Source organism: Dryobates pubescens, chromosome 20 (genome assembly GCF_014839835.1).
Source record: "Dryobates pubescens isolate bDryPub1 chromosome 20, bDryPub1.pri, whole genome shotgun sequence".
Taxonomy (NCBI): Eukaryota; Metazoa; Chordata; class Aves; order Piciformes; family Picidae; genus Dryobates; species Dryobates pubescens.
The window spans coordinates 17267176-17282778 of record NC_071631.1 but is presented as its reverse complement, the minus strand read 5'-3'; the positions used below and the strand labels follow the sequence as shown (position 1 = coordinate 17282778).

The 15603-nt window shown below is 52.5% G+C and overlaps 1 protein-coding gene across 2 annotated transcripts in view; it reads left to right on the top strand.

Annotated features, from left to right (window-relative positions):
* The window catches only part of SAP30BP (SAP30 binding protein), a 35361-nt gene extending 31479 nt beyond the window's left edge, over positions 1-3882 (top strand). For both annotated transcript variants that reach the window (XM_054171144.1, XM_009897941.2), the window contains 3 exons: positions 402-460; positions 2112-2196; positions 2819-3882. In XM_054171144.1, the coding sequence (XP_054027119.1) occupies positions 402-460; positions 2112-2196; positions 2819-3000 (326 nt within the window). In that variant the 3' untranslated portion in view covers positions 3001-3882. The remainder of the gene's footprint in view (positions 1-401; positions 461-2111; positions 2197-2818) is intronic.
* Positions 3883-15603: the final 11721 nt, after the last annotated feature.

The window sequence follows — 15603 nt, the reverse complement described above, 5'->3', positions numbered from 1 at the left end:
TTTTCCTTAGTCCTTTGTGTTCTGTAGTTAATTAACTGTACTGGAGTCTTGACTTCCTTTATAAATGAGAAGTCATCACATGCTGCTCTTTCAGTGCTTCATTCTGGTTGGATGTGCCTGAATGTTATTGATGCTTCATCAGTCTGGAAAGCCTTGTCCTTTAAATTGGTTCTTCAAGGTTTTCATCCCTTAAACCATTAGTTGTGTGCAGCAATGCTTGGATTAAAGAGCAGTAGCTAGTTTCATGAGCTAGTTTCATGGCAGATGAGTCTTGTGTACACAGTTTGAAGGTTTTGATTATTGATGATGGGAAAGGAGTGAGATGACACTATGGGTTTGTGCTGCTCCTAGAGCTTCTTGTGACTTCTGAGGGGGTTTTTGTTTTGTTTTGTTTCTTTCAGCCAAAGCCCAGAAGATTGAAATGGACAAGCTGGAGAAGGCCAAGAAGGAACGCACAAAGGTAGCTATTCAGAACCAAAAGAGATGGAGATCCAGGGGGTTGGTTTGCTTCCCTGCTGAATTCCACCTTGTTGCTTTGCTCTTCGTGTGCTCTGTGCTAATACTGCTTGGTATTCCCTGATCCTGTCCTTTCTTCTGGTGTGCCTTTTCCCAGGCTGCACAGATCAAGATGTTTGCCCTTCCTGTAAGGTCCCTTTCTCTAGGTTGTTTATTCCACTGAATTTCCTGCTGTTTTGTCAGCATATTTAAAGCAGAGCTCTTAAACTGGCATTCAGTAAGCCAGATACAGGGAAGATAAGACATAAAGAACAACTCTTTTTCTTATCTATGACATTTCACCTGGTGGCATAGCCTAGTTCTAGCTTCATTTCCTCATCCTATCTCATTGTGAGTCTATCAGCATTCTCTTCTCCTGGATATTGCCTTCTTGCATCTAATTTCCAGAAATGCTGGGCCTGTTGCAGCTTTAACTGGGCTTGTTACAAAATATGCATTCTTCTGTACCCCTCAAGGAGCACAGACAGGCCCTGGGAGATTTTATTCTTGTCTTCCAGCAGTGCTGCCTTTAAGCTACTGGCTGGCATCAGAATCATAGAATGACAGAATGGCTTAGGTTGGAAGGGACCTTAGATGTCATCTCCTCCAACCTCCCTGCCTCAAACAGGGACACCTCTCAACTCAGCTATGCTAAGGCCTCATCCAACCTGGCCTTGAACATTCCCAGGGAGGAGGCATCCACAACCTCCCTGGGCAGCCTATTCCAGGGTCTCACCATCCTTGTACTGAACTTCTTCCTAAGATCCAGTCTAACCCTACTCTCCCCCAACTTAAAACCATTCCCTCTTGTCCAGTTGCTAGACACCCATATGAAAAGTCCCTCTGCAGCCGTCCTGTAGGATCCCTTCAGGTATTGGAAAGCAGCTCTAAGGTCCCCCCAGAGCCTTCTCTAGGCTGAACAACCCCAGGTCTCTCAGCCTATCCTCATAGCAGAGGTGCTTCAGCCTCATTGGCAAAGCCCAGAAAACCATCTGATGGTAGCGATTGCATCTAACCTTGCAGGAGGTTCCTTGTTCAGTATGTGGAGGTGGTGTGCTCTTTTTTTTCTTGCAGCACATGCTGTGTCTTGCTGCTTGTTTTGGGTTTTGCACAGTAACAAAGGCATCTGATTGTGTCCTTGCCCAGATCTGCAGTTTGAAAAGAGGAGGCTGTGTGCTGTTGTAGCTCTTGTTGCTAGGTTTCCTGCCACCATGCAGTTGCAGAAAATCATGCAGGCAGGGGCTTGTCCTGCAGGTTTCTTGAAGGAAAAAGAACAGAGGGCTTTTGACTGTGTCAATGCATTCTTTGATGGTCAGGATCTGTCCTTCCTGAGCTGTATCGAATCCCTGTGCTTGTGTCGGTTACAAACAGACTTTTATTGCATCTGACTTAGGAGCTGGGTTGCAGGAATCCTCAACAATCCTCAGGACTTCAGTATGCTTTGGCCTCAGGTCTGCATCTTTCTTCCTGCATCACAGTCAGCTCAGAGGCCGGTGTCTGACATGACACTGAAGCTGTTCTTAAAACCATGTGAGGTGGGTTCAGACAAAGGCTTTGTGCACTTACATTTCGGTTTTATCTCCTCCCCTCTCCCCTGTGTGTCTCCCCCTTCCCAGATTGAATTTGTGACTGGCACTAAGAAGGGCACAACGACAAGTGCCTCTTCTACGACCACCACGACATCCAGCACCACAGTGGGAGGTAAGAGACAGTTGTGATTGTGCCTCTTGTGCTGCAGTAAGGCTGGGATTAGGGCTTCAGGAGAGCCCTGAAGGCTCCTCACTTGAAGGTTCCTTCCAGGAGCTGATGGATTAGCTTTTCTCCACTCCCTGTATCCCATGGCTATCCTTCTGCAATGAAAGCTTGGGAGAGAGGATGGATGGAGAAGAGGTTTATTAGCAGGTCAAGAAGGCTGCTGATGTTTATGGTTGCAGAGGGTCCTTGGACTGCTTGATCTGGAGAGATTTGGAAAGACTGAAAATTTTTTCTCCTGCATTTCCAAGTGAGGGGAAGGGAGAGAAAACACTGCAGGCTGAGTGTCCTGTACCTGAGCAACTGAGCTAAGTGTGCTCTGTTGAAATGAAATGTGCTTTGGGGCAAGGAGTGAACCTGTCTCCTATTTGGCTGGAGTTCAGGTGCAGAGTTTTACTGTGACTCTTGAGGCACGAAGTTGTCTTCTCCTCAGCAGCGTGTGCCGAAATTACTGCGAGGGAAAGCTGTCTGGTCAAGCAGTGGCACATTAAGAGCTGACAAGACAGGGTGTTAGGAGGGGATTGGTGACATCCTGCTAATCCATGTCTGCTTGACCTAATCAAACCCACAGATGCCCAGAAGAGGAAGAGCAAGTGGGACTCTGCCATCCCTGTAACGACGATAGCTCAGCCCACCATCCTCACCACTACCGCCACGCTGCCAGGCGTCGTCACAGTGACCACCAGCGCAAGTGGATCCAAGACCACTGTCATATCAGCTGTTGGCACCATAGTCAAAAAGGCAAAGCAGTGACTGCTGTGCTGGGCCTGGAGCTTTGGACTTGCTGGATGATGGAAGCCATTGTTCTCGGAAGGGAGGGGTAGCTTTCGCCTTTGGTAAAAGATGACACAACGCTTTGAAACAGACCACAGTTCCCTTTGGAAAGAGTGGGCCAGGAGCAGGCATGCCAGCTGTGTGCCCACAGGAATGGACCTCTGCTGAAAATGCCTCTGCTTTTTGCTGTGGGAAGAACCCCTCTTGTGTGTGTGGTGCTGGAGGGAGGTGGGATCTGGAGTCAGCTTCTCCAAGTTAGCTTCTTGAATTACTGCAGTAGGGTCTTACTGTACCTGCAAGTCTGGTTTGGGTGGGGAGGCAGTGAAAAGGCAAGCAGTGCAGGAATATCAGTATTGCAGGGCTGCTGTGGTATGTGCCCCCCTCACGTGCTAACTCAGTTCTGAGGGAATTAAAGCAGAGGCAGTTGGTCAGTGTCCACCTTCAGATGTGTAGCAGAGACTTGAAGCAATCGACATCTGTAAGTGTCGACTCTGTGTTACAGTGCTGACATCTGTACCCTTGTGTGTGTCTGAGTAGCTCTTAGTGACCACATGTTAACCAGCTGGCCTCTTGAAGGAACTGCTGAAACGGGCCTGGCAGCATCTTGCAGGGATGGGGCTTTCTGTGCAGAAGCCACCAGCTGCAGAGGTTTGCCAAGAGCTGCGTGGCAAAGCTCTGCCTGGGAGTGAGGCTGGGTGGCAGAGAAGCAGAGGCCAAGCGTCTGATCTTCGTTGTGACATTGTCCATCTCTGTACTAGGTCGTGCTGGGCCGTGCACACCTGGCAGGTTCTGCTTGCTCCACTGTTGTGAAAAAGGATTTTCAGTTGAAAAATTTTATTGTATAAATCTTACCTGGGTAGTGGGGGGGGGGGGGGGGGGGGGGAAGGAAATGATATAAAAAAGGAAAACCCTTTTGGAAAAAAAGCCCAAAGCCTGGTGTCAGTGGTGTGCCTGCTTCTCTCAGCCTGGGGAGGCAGAAGCAGTTCATGTGTTGTGCTCTGGCTTGTAGACACTGGGAGGTGAATAGGAAGCAATTCAGTGGTGTGTCTGCATTTCATAGAATCAGTCAGGGTTGGAAGGGACCACAAGGATCATCTGGTCCCAACTCCCCTGCCATGGACAGGGACACCTCACACTAGATCAGGCTGGCCAGAGCCTCATCCAGCCTGGGCTTAAACACCTCCAGGGATGGGGCCTCAACCACCTCCCTGGACAACCCATTCCAGGGCTTCACCACTCTCATGGGGAAGAACTTCCTCCTCACGTCCAGCCTGAATCTCCCCACCTCCAGCTTCATTCCATTCCCCCTAGTCCTGTCACTACCTGAGATCCTGAGAAGTCCCTCCCCAGCCTTCTTGTAGCCCCCTTCAGATACTGGAAGGCCACAATTAGGTCACCTCAGAGCCCCAACTCCTTCAGTCTGTCCTCATAGGAGAGGTACTCCAGCCCTCTGCTCATCCTCGTGGCCCTTCTCTGGACACCTTCCAGCACCTCCAGATCCCTCTTGTAATAGGGGCTCCAGAACTGGAGGCAGTACTCCAGGTGGGGTCTCACCAGAGCTGAGTGGAGGGGGAGAAACACCTCCCTTGACCTGCTGGCCACACTTCTCTTGCTGCAGCCCAGGATCTGATTGGCTCTCTGGGCTGCAAGTGCACACTGAGAGCTCCTGTTGAGCTTCTCCTCCACCAGCACCCCCAAGTCTTTCTCAGGGCTGCTCTTCAGCCTGTCACTGCCCAGCCTGGGGAGGGAGAAGCAGTTCATTTGTTGTGCTCTTGCTTGCAGACACTGTTAGGTGAGTAGGAAGCAATTCCATGAGAGTGAGGACAGCACAAAGCTTCTCTCCCATTTGGCATTTTTTCTTTTCTTTGAATCTTAGACACTGGGGGAGGGAAAGTTTCAACTGATTTTTGTGGGAGATACTTTTGTTGTGTTGTGGAGGCTGTTCTGAACTAGGAGGTGATGCAGCTGTTCTTAATGCTGCTTCTAACCTATTCCTGCATCCTAAACTCTGCAAAAGTTACCTTCTAGCACTAGCTCCTGGGTCTTTCAAAACAGCCTTCCCCTGTGGAGGCCAGTCTCCCACAAAGGGGCTCAGCAGCCATGAAGTGCTTCCTTGTTTTGAGGAAGGTGGGGTTAAAACAACTTGGATGGTTCCATTTGTGTAGAGCAAGAGGCCTGATGAGCCAGAGCTGGGCTTGAGGCATCTGGAGCAGGTTTCAAACTCCTGCAGTGTCAAGCTCCTGGGCTGTGCTGCTCTGGCAGCTGACTCCTGAGCACCCATGGCTGTTTGCTAACCGTGATGGAGAAAGCAGCTCGAACATGCAGGATTTCATAGATTCATTCAGGTCAGAAAGGAGCCAAGGAGCTGCAACTGCAACCTGCTTCTCAGCTGTGCTAAGGTAAACTTGCAGCTTACACAGCTAAAAGGTGCTTGCTGCTGCACTAGTGACTCTCAGGCTTATTCCTAAAAGCTGTAGATAGTCTTGCATCTCCTCCTAAGGGGAGACTAGCTGGTCCCAGGAGACTAAAACTGGTCCTGTTTTCATTATTCCTTAGTCAGAGCATCACAGACTCATGCTCCTAGAAAGCCAAGGGGCTTCTCTCTGCTTACTGCCTTTTAAAGCATGGGTGTCTCCTCACTTGGGTAGGTCTGTCTCAGCTGAAGCTCCAAGTCTGAGAGCTTCAGCTTTGCCATGCCAGGCTGCTCAGCAGAGGGAGGAGAGCTGCTGTAATGAAGTCATCCCTGGCAGGGTTGGGTTGGTTCTGCTCTCACACTCCCTTCTGAAGTCTCTTCTCCCACCTCCATGCCCTCAGGTGTTGATTTTCTTTCCCATTTGCTTGTTGTGATGTAGAGATCTGTCCCTCTTTGATGCTGCTGTGGGAAGAGATTTCTGTGTGTTCAGGACTTGCTTTTATTTTATGTCTTGCTGGGTGCTGCTTAACCAAAAGAGCAGGTGGGGAGGGGCAGCCCTTGCCAGCCCCACCTCAAACTGTAAAATGTGAGCACCTGAAGCAATGTTTTAGTTGGAGTGCTGCTGGGTTTATGAGACTTCTTCCCTGAGACTCAAAAATGAAATCAAATAAAGGGAATCTTCCTTGCCAAGGCTTTGGGCCATGCCAAGGCTTAGCTGATGACAGCAGCACGGAGGTGATTGCTTCAGCCGGCGTCTGGCCAGCCGACACCTGTGTGAGCTCCTTTCCAGCTCTTCAGCACAGGAGCAGAAGTTGCAGTTTCTGTGAAGCCACTCAGATGGTCTTTGCAACGTGCCCAGGAGCTTATCAAAGGGTATGGGCAGATCAGTCCTGGTAAATGCTGTGAACCCAGCAAAGCCCAGAGGTGTTGCCTCCAGAGAGAGGCTCCGAAACTGCCTGGTGTTAAATAAATCACTGTTGAGGTCCAAAACCCATGAAGGGGCAGAGGTTCCACCCAAGTCTCCTGTTCCTTGTGGGGAGCACTGACAGCAGCATGCTGCAGAGCAGTTTGTCATCTCTGAGCCTTGCTGTGTGCTGCTGTTCCTCTGACTGTTTATGTTCCACTTCCTTCCCTTTGTTGGAAGCCAGAAGCACGGACACCAATGACTTCCAATAGTTAGCCTTTGTTTATTTAAAACCTGGCTTTGGCTGGGGCTGGCCTCATGCTGCTGGTTGCCAGTAAACAGCAAAGCACCAGGATTTCACAAGACAAGGTTTTGCCTTTCCAGGTAGAAGGCGTCTGGCTGTCTGTCTCTCTGTCCTCTACCAAGTTTGTATGAACCAGCAGCAGGAAGAAAACAAACCTGGCTTGGAGCACTGCTAAGATGTGAAGTTACCAGGATTTTAACCTCTCTTTTCTTGGAGTAGCCTCTTGTAGTGCTTGGAGAATGTGACAAGAGGTGACAGTCCCACTGCCTCTTCCACTCCGTGGCTGACCCTCACCTATGCCATTGAATGCCTGGTATGGGGCCAGCCACCAGAGACAGGGAGCAGAGAGGGGTGTGGGCTGGCTTGCTAAATCTCTCCAGTGCAGCATCAGTGGGCTGAAAGCCCTTTGGCAGGTGGGTAAGGCCTCAGAAGATCTTGTTTTCCCTGGAAGGATGTTAGGATTGTCACAGGCTGGAGTTTAATCTTGGATCCTTTACTAGCATTTTCCTCTTGTCTTGTCTGCCTCTTGCTGCCCATTCATCACAGACTGTCAGAGGCTGGAAGGGATCTCCAGAGACCATCCAGTCCAAACCCCTGCCAAAAGCAGGATCACTGAGGGTAGTCCACACAGGAATGTATCCAGGTGGGTTTTGAAAGTCTCCAGAGAAGGAAACTCCACAACCTCTCTGGGCAGCCTGCTCCAGTGCTCCTGGAGGCAAACAGGCAGCAGTGATGTGCAGCAAAGAGATTTTTTCCTTCAGGAGTTTGTCCATGAGAAGGAAGATCCATTGGGGAAAAAAAAAGCAGGCATGTGTAATTAGTGCTGTCTTAGGGGAAAGGCTGAGGAAGAGAATAGGGGAGGGTTTCATCTTGCACTCTTTAATTACCTGGGTAATTATATGGAGCATAATTCAGTGCACATTAATAACACACTATTAAGCATTCCTGACATTTGCTCCAGATAGCAGGACAGTGACAGTGCAGCCAGGGGATGGAGAAGTTATTTTTCTTTTAGCAGTGTGTGTTGTTAGGAATTCAGGAAGGGAATGAATGTGCTCCAGCAGCAGGAGCTTGGCTGGAACCACTCAACAGAGACCTAGAAAAAGCCCCAGAGACATCTCCAGGCACGCCACAGTGGCAGGACAGAGAGGAGGAAAGTTCTGTACAAAGTGATGTGGCATTACAAAGAAGAAAACAATGAACCCTAAACCCACTTGTAATTAACAGTAGCTGGCACTTGGACTGGTGGTCTCAGCAGAGAGCACAATAATTTGGTATGAGCTATACCAGGAGTTGTCCTCACTTCTAGGGCAAACACTTCCAGGCCACATTGCCAGAGAGCATCACTGATAAGAAAATGTGAGGCCCGCCAACCTATGTGGCTGAGAGCCTTGGAGGAGCCACCTGCAGCCAATTCTGTTGGTCCTTCCTCTCTGAAGTTAAAAGAGCACATTTGTGAGCAAATGCCAGAGGTGCAAGGTGTTGAACCAAGGCAAAAACCTGAGCTCAGCAGGCCTTCTTCCCTGGTGGAAGTGTCTTGGAGAGGAGTCCCTGAAAGGCAACCCTTTTAAATCAAGATGAAGTAAACTCCCATTTAAGTCTTACGACCATTTGCAGAGGATTTCTGATCCCTCTCTGCTTTGTGGTGTCTTAAGTCTGGTGGTGGAGTTGTCCTGACTTTGGGAAAGTGCCTTCTATCAGCTTTGCCAACGTTTACTTAAGTGCAGCCCAATTACTGGTCTGTGGGAAACTCAGGCTGCGTGTGCACAGGGATGTTCAGGGCTGGGGCCATGTCTCAAAGCAAGGTGCAAACTGAGGATCTCAGGCTTTGCTGGCAGCAGCTACAGCGAGGAACTGGGCTCCTTCTCACAGCTGGAGATGTTGAGCTGGTCCTGCCTTGCTGCTCCAGGATGTTAGGGATGAAGGGGAAGGGTGTGAGGTGGTCAGGCAGCCCTGGGGCTGTCAGTGTCTGTAAATGAGGCTAGAGAAACAGCATAAACATTCTCCATCTCAGGTGGAGAAAGGATGACATCCACAAACCAAGGACACCAAATAGCATGGCAGAAGCTGACTGCTCCCAGGATTTTCTGGTTGGTTCCAGGGTTACTGTTGGGGAACCATCACTAAAAAAGAAGGGGGGGGGGAGGTGCTTAGTAATGTATTCCTTGCTTGTAGCCTGAATTTAACTCGTGTGCCTGGCAGCATTGCTCACTCCAACTGCAGCAGAACTGCAGCCCTGGGAGGAAGGCTGGGGCTGGCTGGTGGATCACAGAATCATAGAATTGTCAGGGTTGGATGGGACCTCAAGGATCATCCAGCTCCAACCCCCTGCCATGGGCAGGGACACCTCACGCTACAGCAGCTTACTCACAGCCACATCCAGCCTGGCTTAAATAACCTCCAGGGATGAGGCTTCTATCACCTCCCTGGGCAACCTATGCCAGTGTCTCAGCACCCTCATGGTGGAGAACTTCTTCCTAACATCTAACCTAAATCACCCCTCCTCTAGCTTGGATCCAAACCAAGAAGAGCAGGCACATCTTTGAGGACCAGCACATGCCTTGCTCTCTTCTTGGGAACTGAAGCACAGCTTTCTTCCAGCTGCAACATTCTACACCACCTGCTGTCTCGGTGGCCCCCTGAGGCAGAGCAGGACCCGAAGGTCTTCAACCCTTCAACAGTAACAATCTGCTCTTCACTGCTGTAGCTTGAGCATCAAAGCACAGAAACAACCTGCCTTGGTTTGAAAACCCCAACAGCACAACCCCTTGATTTTCAGAGGTGGTGTTTAAAGAGAGGAAATGTCCTCTGCAAAAGGACCAGGCTGGTGCTGAGGTTGCCAAGTCAAGTGGAAACCAGGAAATAGCAAACTCCAGCTCCCTGGGCCATCCTAGGCTGCCCCCCTGCCTGCTTCCCTTCCGCTGCAGCTTTAATGGCACAGGCACATCCTCCTCTTCCCTGGGCTTAATCCATTTACCCAAGTTTCCCATTTCTTGGAGTGAAGGCAATCCTGCTCCTCACTTCCATTTGAATCAATGCTTGGGCACCATCACGGAGAAGTTGCTCAGCAGCCCCCACGATGCTCTATTCATAATGAAGAGGCCAAAATTGCTCTGCTCGTGTTTTGACCCTCCAAGGCAGGCAGGAAATAAGTGACTTTTTCCATCTGGCTGTTGTTGCTCTTTTTGCTGAAGCTGAGGGGATGCAGTTCTCCTCGGGAGGATTTACTGGGGAGCTGAAAGGCAGCTTCTGCAGTCACATCTGCTCTGGTACGTGTGCCCTGCAGCCAGGTCTGACCTGTGACAGACCCCAGCCTCTGAAGCAAAAGGGTGCTGCAGCACAAAAAAGTAACCTCACCTGAACTGCAAACCCACTTCTGCTGTTCCTGTGACTGGGGAAGGGGGTTTGGAGCCAGGCTAGCAGAATGGTGGGGGTGCTGCTCCTTGCACTCTCAGACTCCTCAGGGAGCGTTAGGAGCAGATTGGGGTGGGTGCTACAGTGGGTTGCATTGCCCCAGGAGCTGGATCTGTTGCTTATGAGCAGTAGGCTGTGGTGCTCATGCCCGGGATCAAGCAAGATGTGGATCCATCCTCTGTGAGCCAGGCACTCAGGCTGTGCTCAGCAGCAGGGTGGTTGCTGTTGCAGAAGGAACTTACCTGACAGGAGTGAGGAGCTCCAGTCGTGTTGGTAGGAAATTTGAAGGAGAAACCCCTGCTGAAGGGGGGCTGGGGAGTGCCCTCCACTCTGCCCCGAGCAGGTGGGAGAAGCCAAGCAGTCCCCTTCATGGCAGGCACCTTCCCACCGCCCGCTCAGCCCTTTACCTGTGGGATGGTGCTTGTGTGGAGGGAGGGTCCGGGCGAGCTGTGCCTGCCCGTCCAGGTGTGCGAGGGAGGAATGCCAAGCCCTGAGTCATGGGCACCCCCTCCTCCCTCCCCAGCTGGGATAAAGCTCGTCCTCACCTGGGATCCCATCTCATTTATCGCAGCTCCCACCTTTCCCCCCCCCACCCCCTCCCACCCCCTGCCGGGAGCAGCTCCGGGGAGCCAGAACAAAGTCGATTTTTGACTGGAGGGTACAGAAATCAGGGTGGGGGTTGTGTGGGATCGCGGGCAGCCTGCCCTCCCCGGACTGCGAGCTGACGTTTAACCGGAAAGAGAAAAGGGACGGCAAAGAGAGAGAGGAGGGATCGGGGGGAAAGAGTTAAAAAGAGGGGGAAAAAAATAAGGAGGGAAAAAAAAAAACCGAAAACACACATACCAAAGGAAAAAACCACAGAAAGAGAGAAAGGAAAGGGCAAAGCTGGAAGCCGAGCGGCGGCAGCGAAGCGGTGCGGTGCGTTCCGTTCCGCTCCCCCTCTGCCTTCGGAAGAATTTCTTGGCTCGCCGTGTGGGTGCCTGTTATTTGGGCAGAGGATTTGGACACTGAGTCAGACCCAGCGCTAATGAGGTTTGTGGCATTAATTCATCTGTGCTCTTTAGCGTCCAGCTTGCTTTAATTCCGCCGCGTTGATTAACGGGGCGGGGGGGCGAAGGAAGGCACGCAGGGCTCCTTGCACCAGCAGGTAGGCACGGCATGGAGCGAGGGGCTCAGCTCCCTGGCTGCCTGCTCCTCTTTGTCCCCTCTGGTTTTGGCTGTTGGGTTCTGTCTTATGCTTCTTCACCCACGGGGAAGAGCAACGAGTCTTTGCAGGGCGGCACGGGGCTGGCTTTTGTCTCTGGTGGCATTTGGGTGAGGAGATATGGAGGCGAGGGGTACCCAGTGCCGTGAGGCAGTGCAGAGCCCTTCAGGGAACACCTGTTGCAGGTTCCAAAGGTTGTTCCCTCTGTCCGCCTTGCTTCCAAGGGGAAAGGTCTGTTGTGCCTGGAGTTGGCACCCAGGGAAAGCTTCCAGGGGTGAAACTATGCAGGGTTGGTCAGGCTGTGCGTGGCTCCGACCTGCTGAAGCCGCGGGGGTGGTTTTGCCATGGGTGGGTGCCTGCACTGCCTGCAAGGGGCGACTAGGGGGACAGGGTCTCCCTGGAGGAGGAAGGACTGAAGGTTCAGGATGAGTTTTGCTGAATTGCAGATGTTTGGGGTATTTGCAAGTTGGAGGAACTGAAATGGATGGGAAAGAGGAAAATGAGTGGAAGGATTGGTGTGAGGGAGCTGACATGTGTGGGTTAGGTGAGGGAAGAGGAGGATGAGAGCGTCTGTGGAGGGGAGGGAGAGGAAAGTTGTCTTGTGGAGCCAAAGGAGCAGAGAACATGCCAGGAGCAGAAACATGTGCAGGTGCAGAAGTAGAAGGCAGGAGGGTCCTGGGGCAATTTGCAGGCATCCCCACAGGCAGGGGCCCAACCTTCCTGCCTGCCTGCCTCTTGGGAATGCCCCCTGCCTGCGCCTGGAGGGTGGAGGGAGGGGACAGTACCTCAGCCATGGAGCTTTTGGAGCAGAGTGGTGTCAGCCACTGCCCAGCTCCTGGAAACTCCGTGGAGGTCCCCAGGTTGGGTCCTGCTGTGTTTTGTCCTTCGTTGGAGGATGCTGAGGGCTATGTCTGGGGTCTGGAGCTTTGCCTGGGAGCCAAGGTCTCCCCTGTGCTGGAAACAGCAAACGGTGACACTTTCATGGAGCCTCCCAACTGCAGAGGCAGATGTGGGGAAGCAGGGGAAACAAATGGAGAGGACAAAATCAAAGACCAGTACAATTTTGTGTGTTCCATGTTTCTGCATGTGCTGGGGAGGGAGTAATCCTGTGAGGGAGAGAGAGAGCAAGTGTGGCACTGATCCATGTGCCCATAGCCCTGCCCTGGGAGGAGAATGGAGCCTGCACGAGCTGCTGGGGGTGTCACTGCCCTGCCCGGGGTGGGTAGCAGGACCAGGGCCCCTGGGGAGGGCACCTGGCTGCCTTTCTGCTTTGCCTCCATCGCTATCAGCTCTTGCTTGGGCCCCCAGCCCCGTGCTGGGGCTGGTCACAGTGATCATCACCACCTGTCTGCCCCAGCATGCTGCAAGTGCTGTGGTGCTCAGCACACACCAGCAAGCAGATGCTCCTCTAGGTGCCTCTCCTCTACCAGGGCATCAGTGTCCTGCTCCTCGGTGCATGGTCCCAGTGCAGCCCTCAGCAGGACCAGGGGGCTGCAGCCTCAAAAGGATGATGCCTATGGCAGAAGGAGGAAAGGCTGTGCCAGGGAGCTAAAATACCTCCCCTCACTTTCCCACTCCTGTGTTCCCCGCCTGCCACCCGGGACCAGGCTTCCACCATGGGCTTGTGGTTCATCATAGCCTGTTCTTTGATTCTTTTCCCAAGCAATGCCTGGCTTTAGCCTCCTCCTTTCCATCACTGAGCTGTTGGAGTTGGGCTTGGGAGGGGACAGGGTGCCAAAACTCTGCTGCTCCAGCCTGTCCCTTGTCTTGTTGCTCCAGTGAGTTCCTTGCAGCATCCCCTGTTACTGGGGGGATGAGCTACCCAGCCCAGGCTCCTCCAAGCTTGGGGGGGGTCCCAGGGTCTTTCTGAAGCAGATTTGGTGCAACCAAAGCCTGGAGGAGGGGGAGGAGAGCAGAAGTAATGGCTGGAGTGGTGGTCTGGGGTGGGGTGGGGTGGGATGTTTGTGTGCAGCCAGCAGCTGCTCTGCTTCATTCCCTGACTTTGCACAACTGAACAGCCTTTGGCCGTTGCTGTCATCGAGAAATCCCCACCAAAGCCTGCAGCTTTTCCAAAGTGAAAGTGGTGTCCTCCCTTGCAGAGCACACTTCTGTAAGTCGAGGGATGGCTGCTTGCATATATTTTGGCGCAAATGTTGTGGGCTGCATTCCTGCAGCCAGCAGCACCGATGCTCCGTGGCACCACTGCCCTGCCTGCTTGGGGCTGGCAGCTCACAGGGCGAACAGGACATTAATATCAAGCTGAGTTTTATGGCCTTTTATCTCGGCCCTTGAGAAGTCGAGACAGAGGTTTGTGTGCCCAAGGCCTAGGGCGTGTCCCTCCATCCCTCGGTGACTCTTGTGGGTGGTGATTAAAGGCGGATGGGTTAGGGCTGTGCTTTGCAGCTGCCTTGGAGCATGGGGGCGTGAGCCGAGGGAGCTGCTGCCCCTCCTGGCTTTTGCCGTGACGGGAGATGGCCCTTGCCGAGCGCTCGGGGGATGTTTTCGCTGAGACAGGCTCAAAGGGCTTCCCCACCCTTTCACTTCACCTCCAGTTGGCATCTCCCCACGTCTCTGTAGTGCCAGTCACCGTGGCTTGCTGGGGCAGAGGGAGAGGGCAAAAGGGGTTTTCCTGGCTTCAAACCCAACCATCTCAGCGGTAGGGGATAGTGTTTGCCAGCAAGTGCTGGTGTGAAGACTGCTGCTGAAGGTCACAGCCATGTCCAGGGACAACTCAGGATAATGCAGACTCGGACCCAGCACTGGGGCTTGGCCACAGGACCCTCCCCCCCAAGCCAAATCTGTGAAGAGCCTGAGCTGGGATGATTGGTGTTGCATGGAGTTGTGCTAGGAGGGTTGTGAGAGGAAAACACAGGGACTTCTTTGGTCAGCTGGTGGCTTTCATGCATCAGAAACCCAGCTATTGGCTACCAGGAACTGACAAACAGCAAAGCCTCCTTGGGTGTCCCTGCAGAGATGCTGCCCTGAGGTTTCCACATTTCAGCTGTGGCCAGTTAATGACTCTGTGTCAGATCCCTCTGAGCACAGCTGACAAGATCAAGGAGATACCAACATCTTGTTCTGAACACATGGAGAACAACGAGGGGGGATACCTCCTGGGGTTGATGCTGTAGTGGTTCAAGCTGGAGGTGCTGCAATGGTCTCTACCAGGGCTCATTCCAAGGGCTGAGGCAGGATCCAGTGTGATTCAGTGCTGTTGATACTAGAGCAGGGAATGCCCTGGGCCATTAGTACCTGTCACCAAGTCTGTGTGCTGGATGTCCTCTGGGAACTCAGGCACCTCCACTGCACACAGCAGCTATTTCCATTTCCCTTTGCTTTTTTAAGTGGTTTTCCCATTTTCTTCCTTATTTTAGAGTCAGGGCTTGCACAGCCAGGAGCTGTGAGGCAACCTGTTTGCATCTCACCTTCTACACTTGCACCTTGCAGAAAGCAGATGGTCTAAAATTGTCTTTCCACCAAATCTTTTGCCTCAGGTGCCCCACTGGGTGCCAGGCAGGGCCACCCCCTGGCATGGCAGCCACAGTGCTCAAGTTCCAGCTTTGCCTCTTTTGTTTTCCATGTCCAAATGCTGCCTTCTGGATGGCACTGAGTGTTCTCAGTCACATGTGGGTGCAGGGAGAATGGTCCACTCTGTTCAGGATTTGGCCTCTGGACCCACACAAAGGGTCCTGTTACCCTGGATAGGATAGAGGGGAGCTGCCAGGCTCTCAACACCAGGGATTCATTCAACAGCTCCAGAGCTCCAAGTCTGGCATTTCCCAGGGGCTCACCCTCTGTTTATTGTTGGTTTGACCATCCTGGAAACTCTTTGTGTGATAGGAAATAGCTGAAGGGAGGGGTCCATTTGGCTCTTGGGGAGAGATGCAGAAGCTTTGTTTTCCTCCTCTCTTTTCCTTAACCCACCAGGAAAAGCAAGGGCTTGACGTGGTTGGAGCTCACACATGTGGGTGGTGCTGAGCTCAGATGGGAGCAGATCAGGCTGCAGGCACCGACCCCGACCCTGCTGCCCCAGGGGACTCCAACTCCAGGCACCATGGGTGGTGCTTTGGCATGGCAGCTGCCCTGCCCCAGTGTTGATGGGGACTTTGAGCCTTTCATGCACACTGAAGCAGAGGATGAACCACTCTTGGGTTTGCTTTTGTGCCCTACCCTGCTAAGATCAGAGGTTGCTACCAGACTCAGGTGCTCCTGGGCAGACAAGGCTGTCCCTGCCCATCCATGCTCCTGGGGCTGGGCAGGGTCTCTGCAGGGGCTCTTCAGGAGCTGCTCTGATTGTTTCTGAGACTGTTTGCATCCCTTGGCTCTGCACAACATAGTGATCC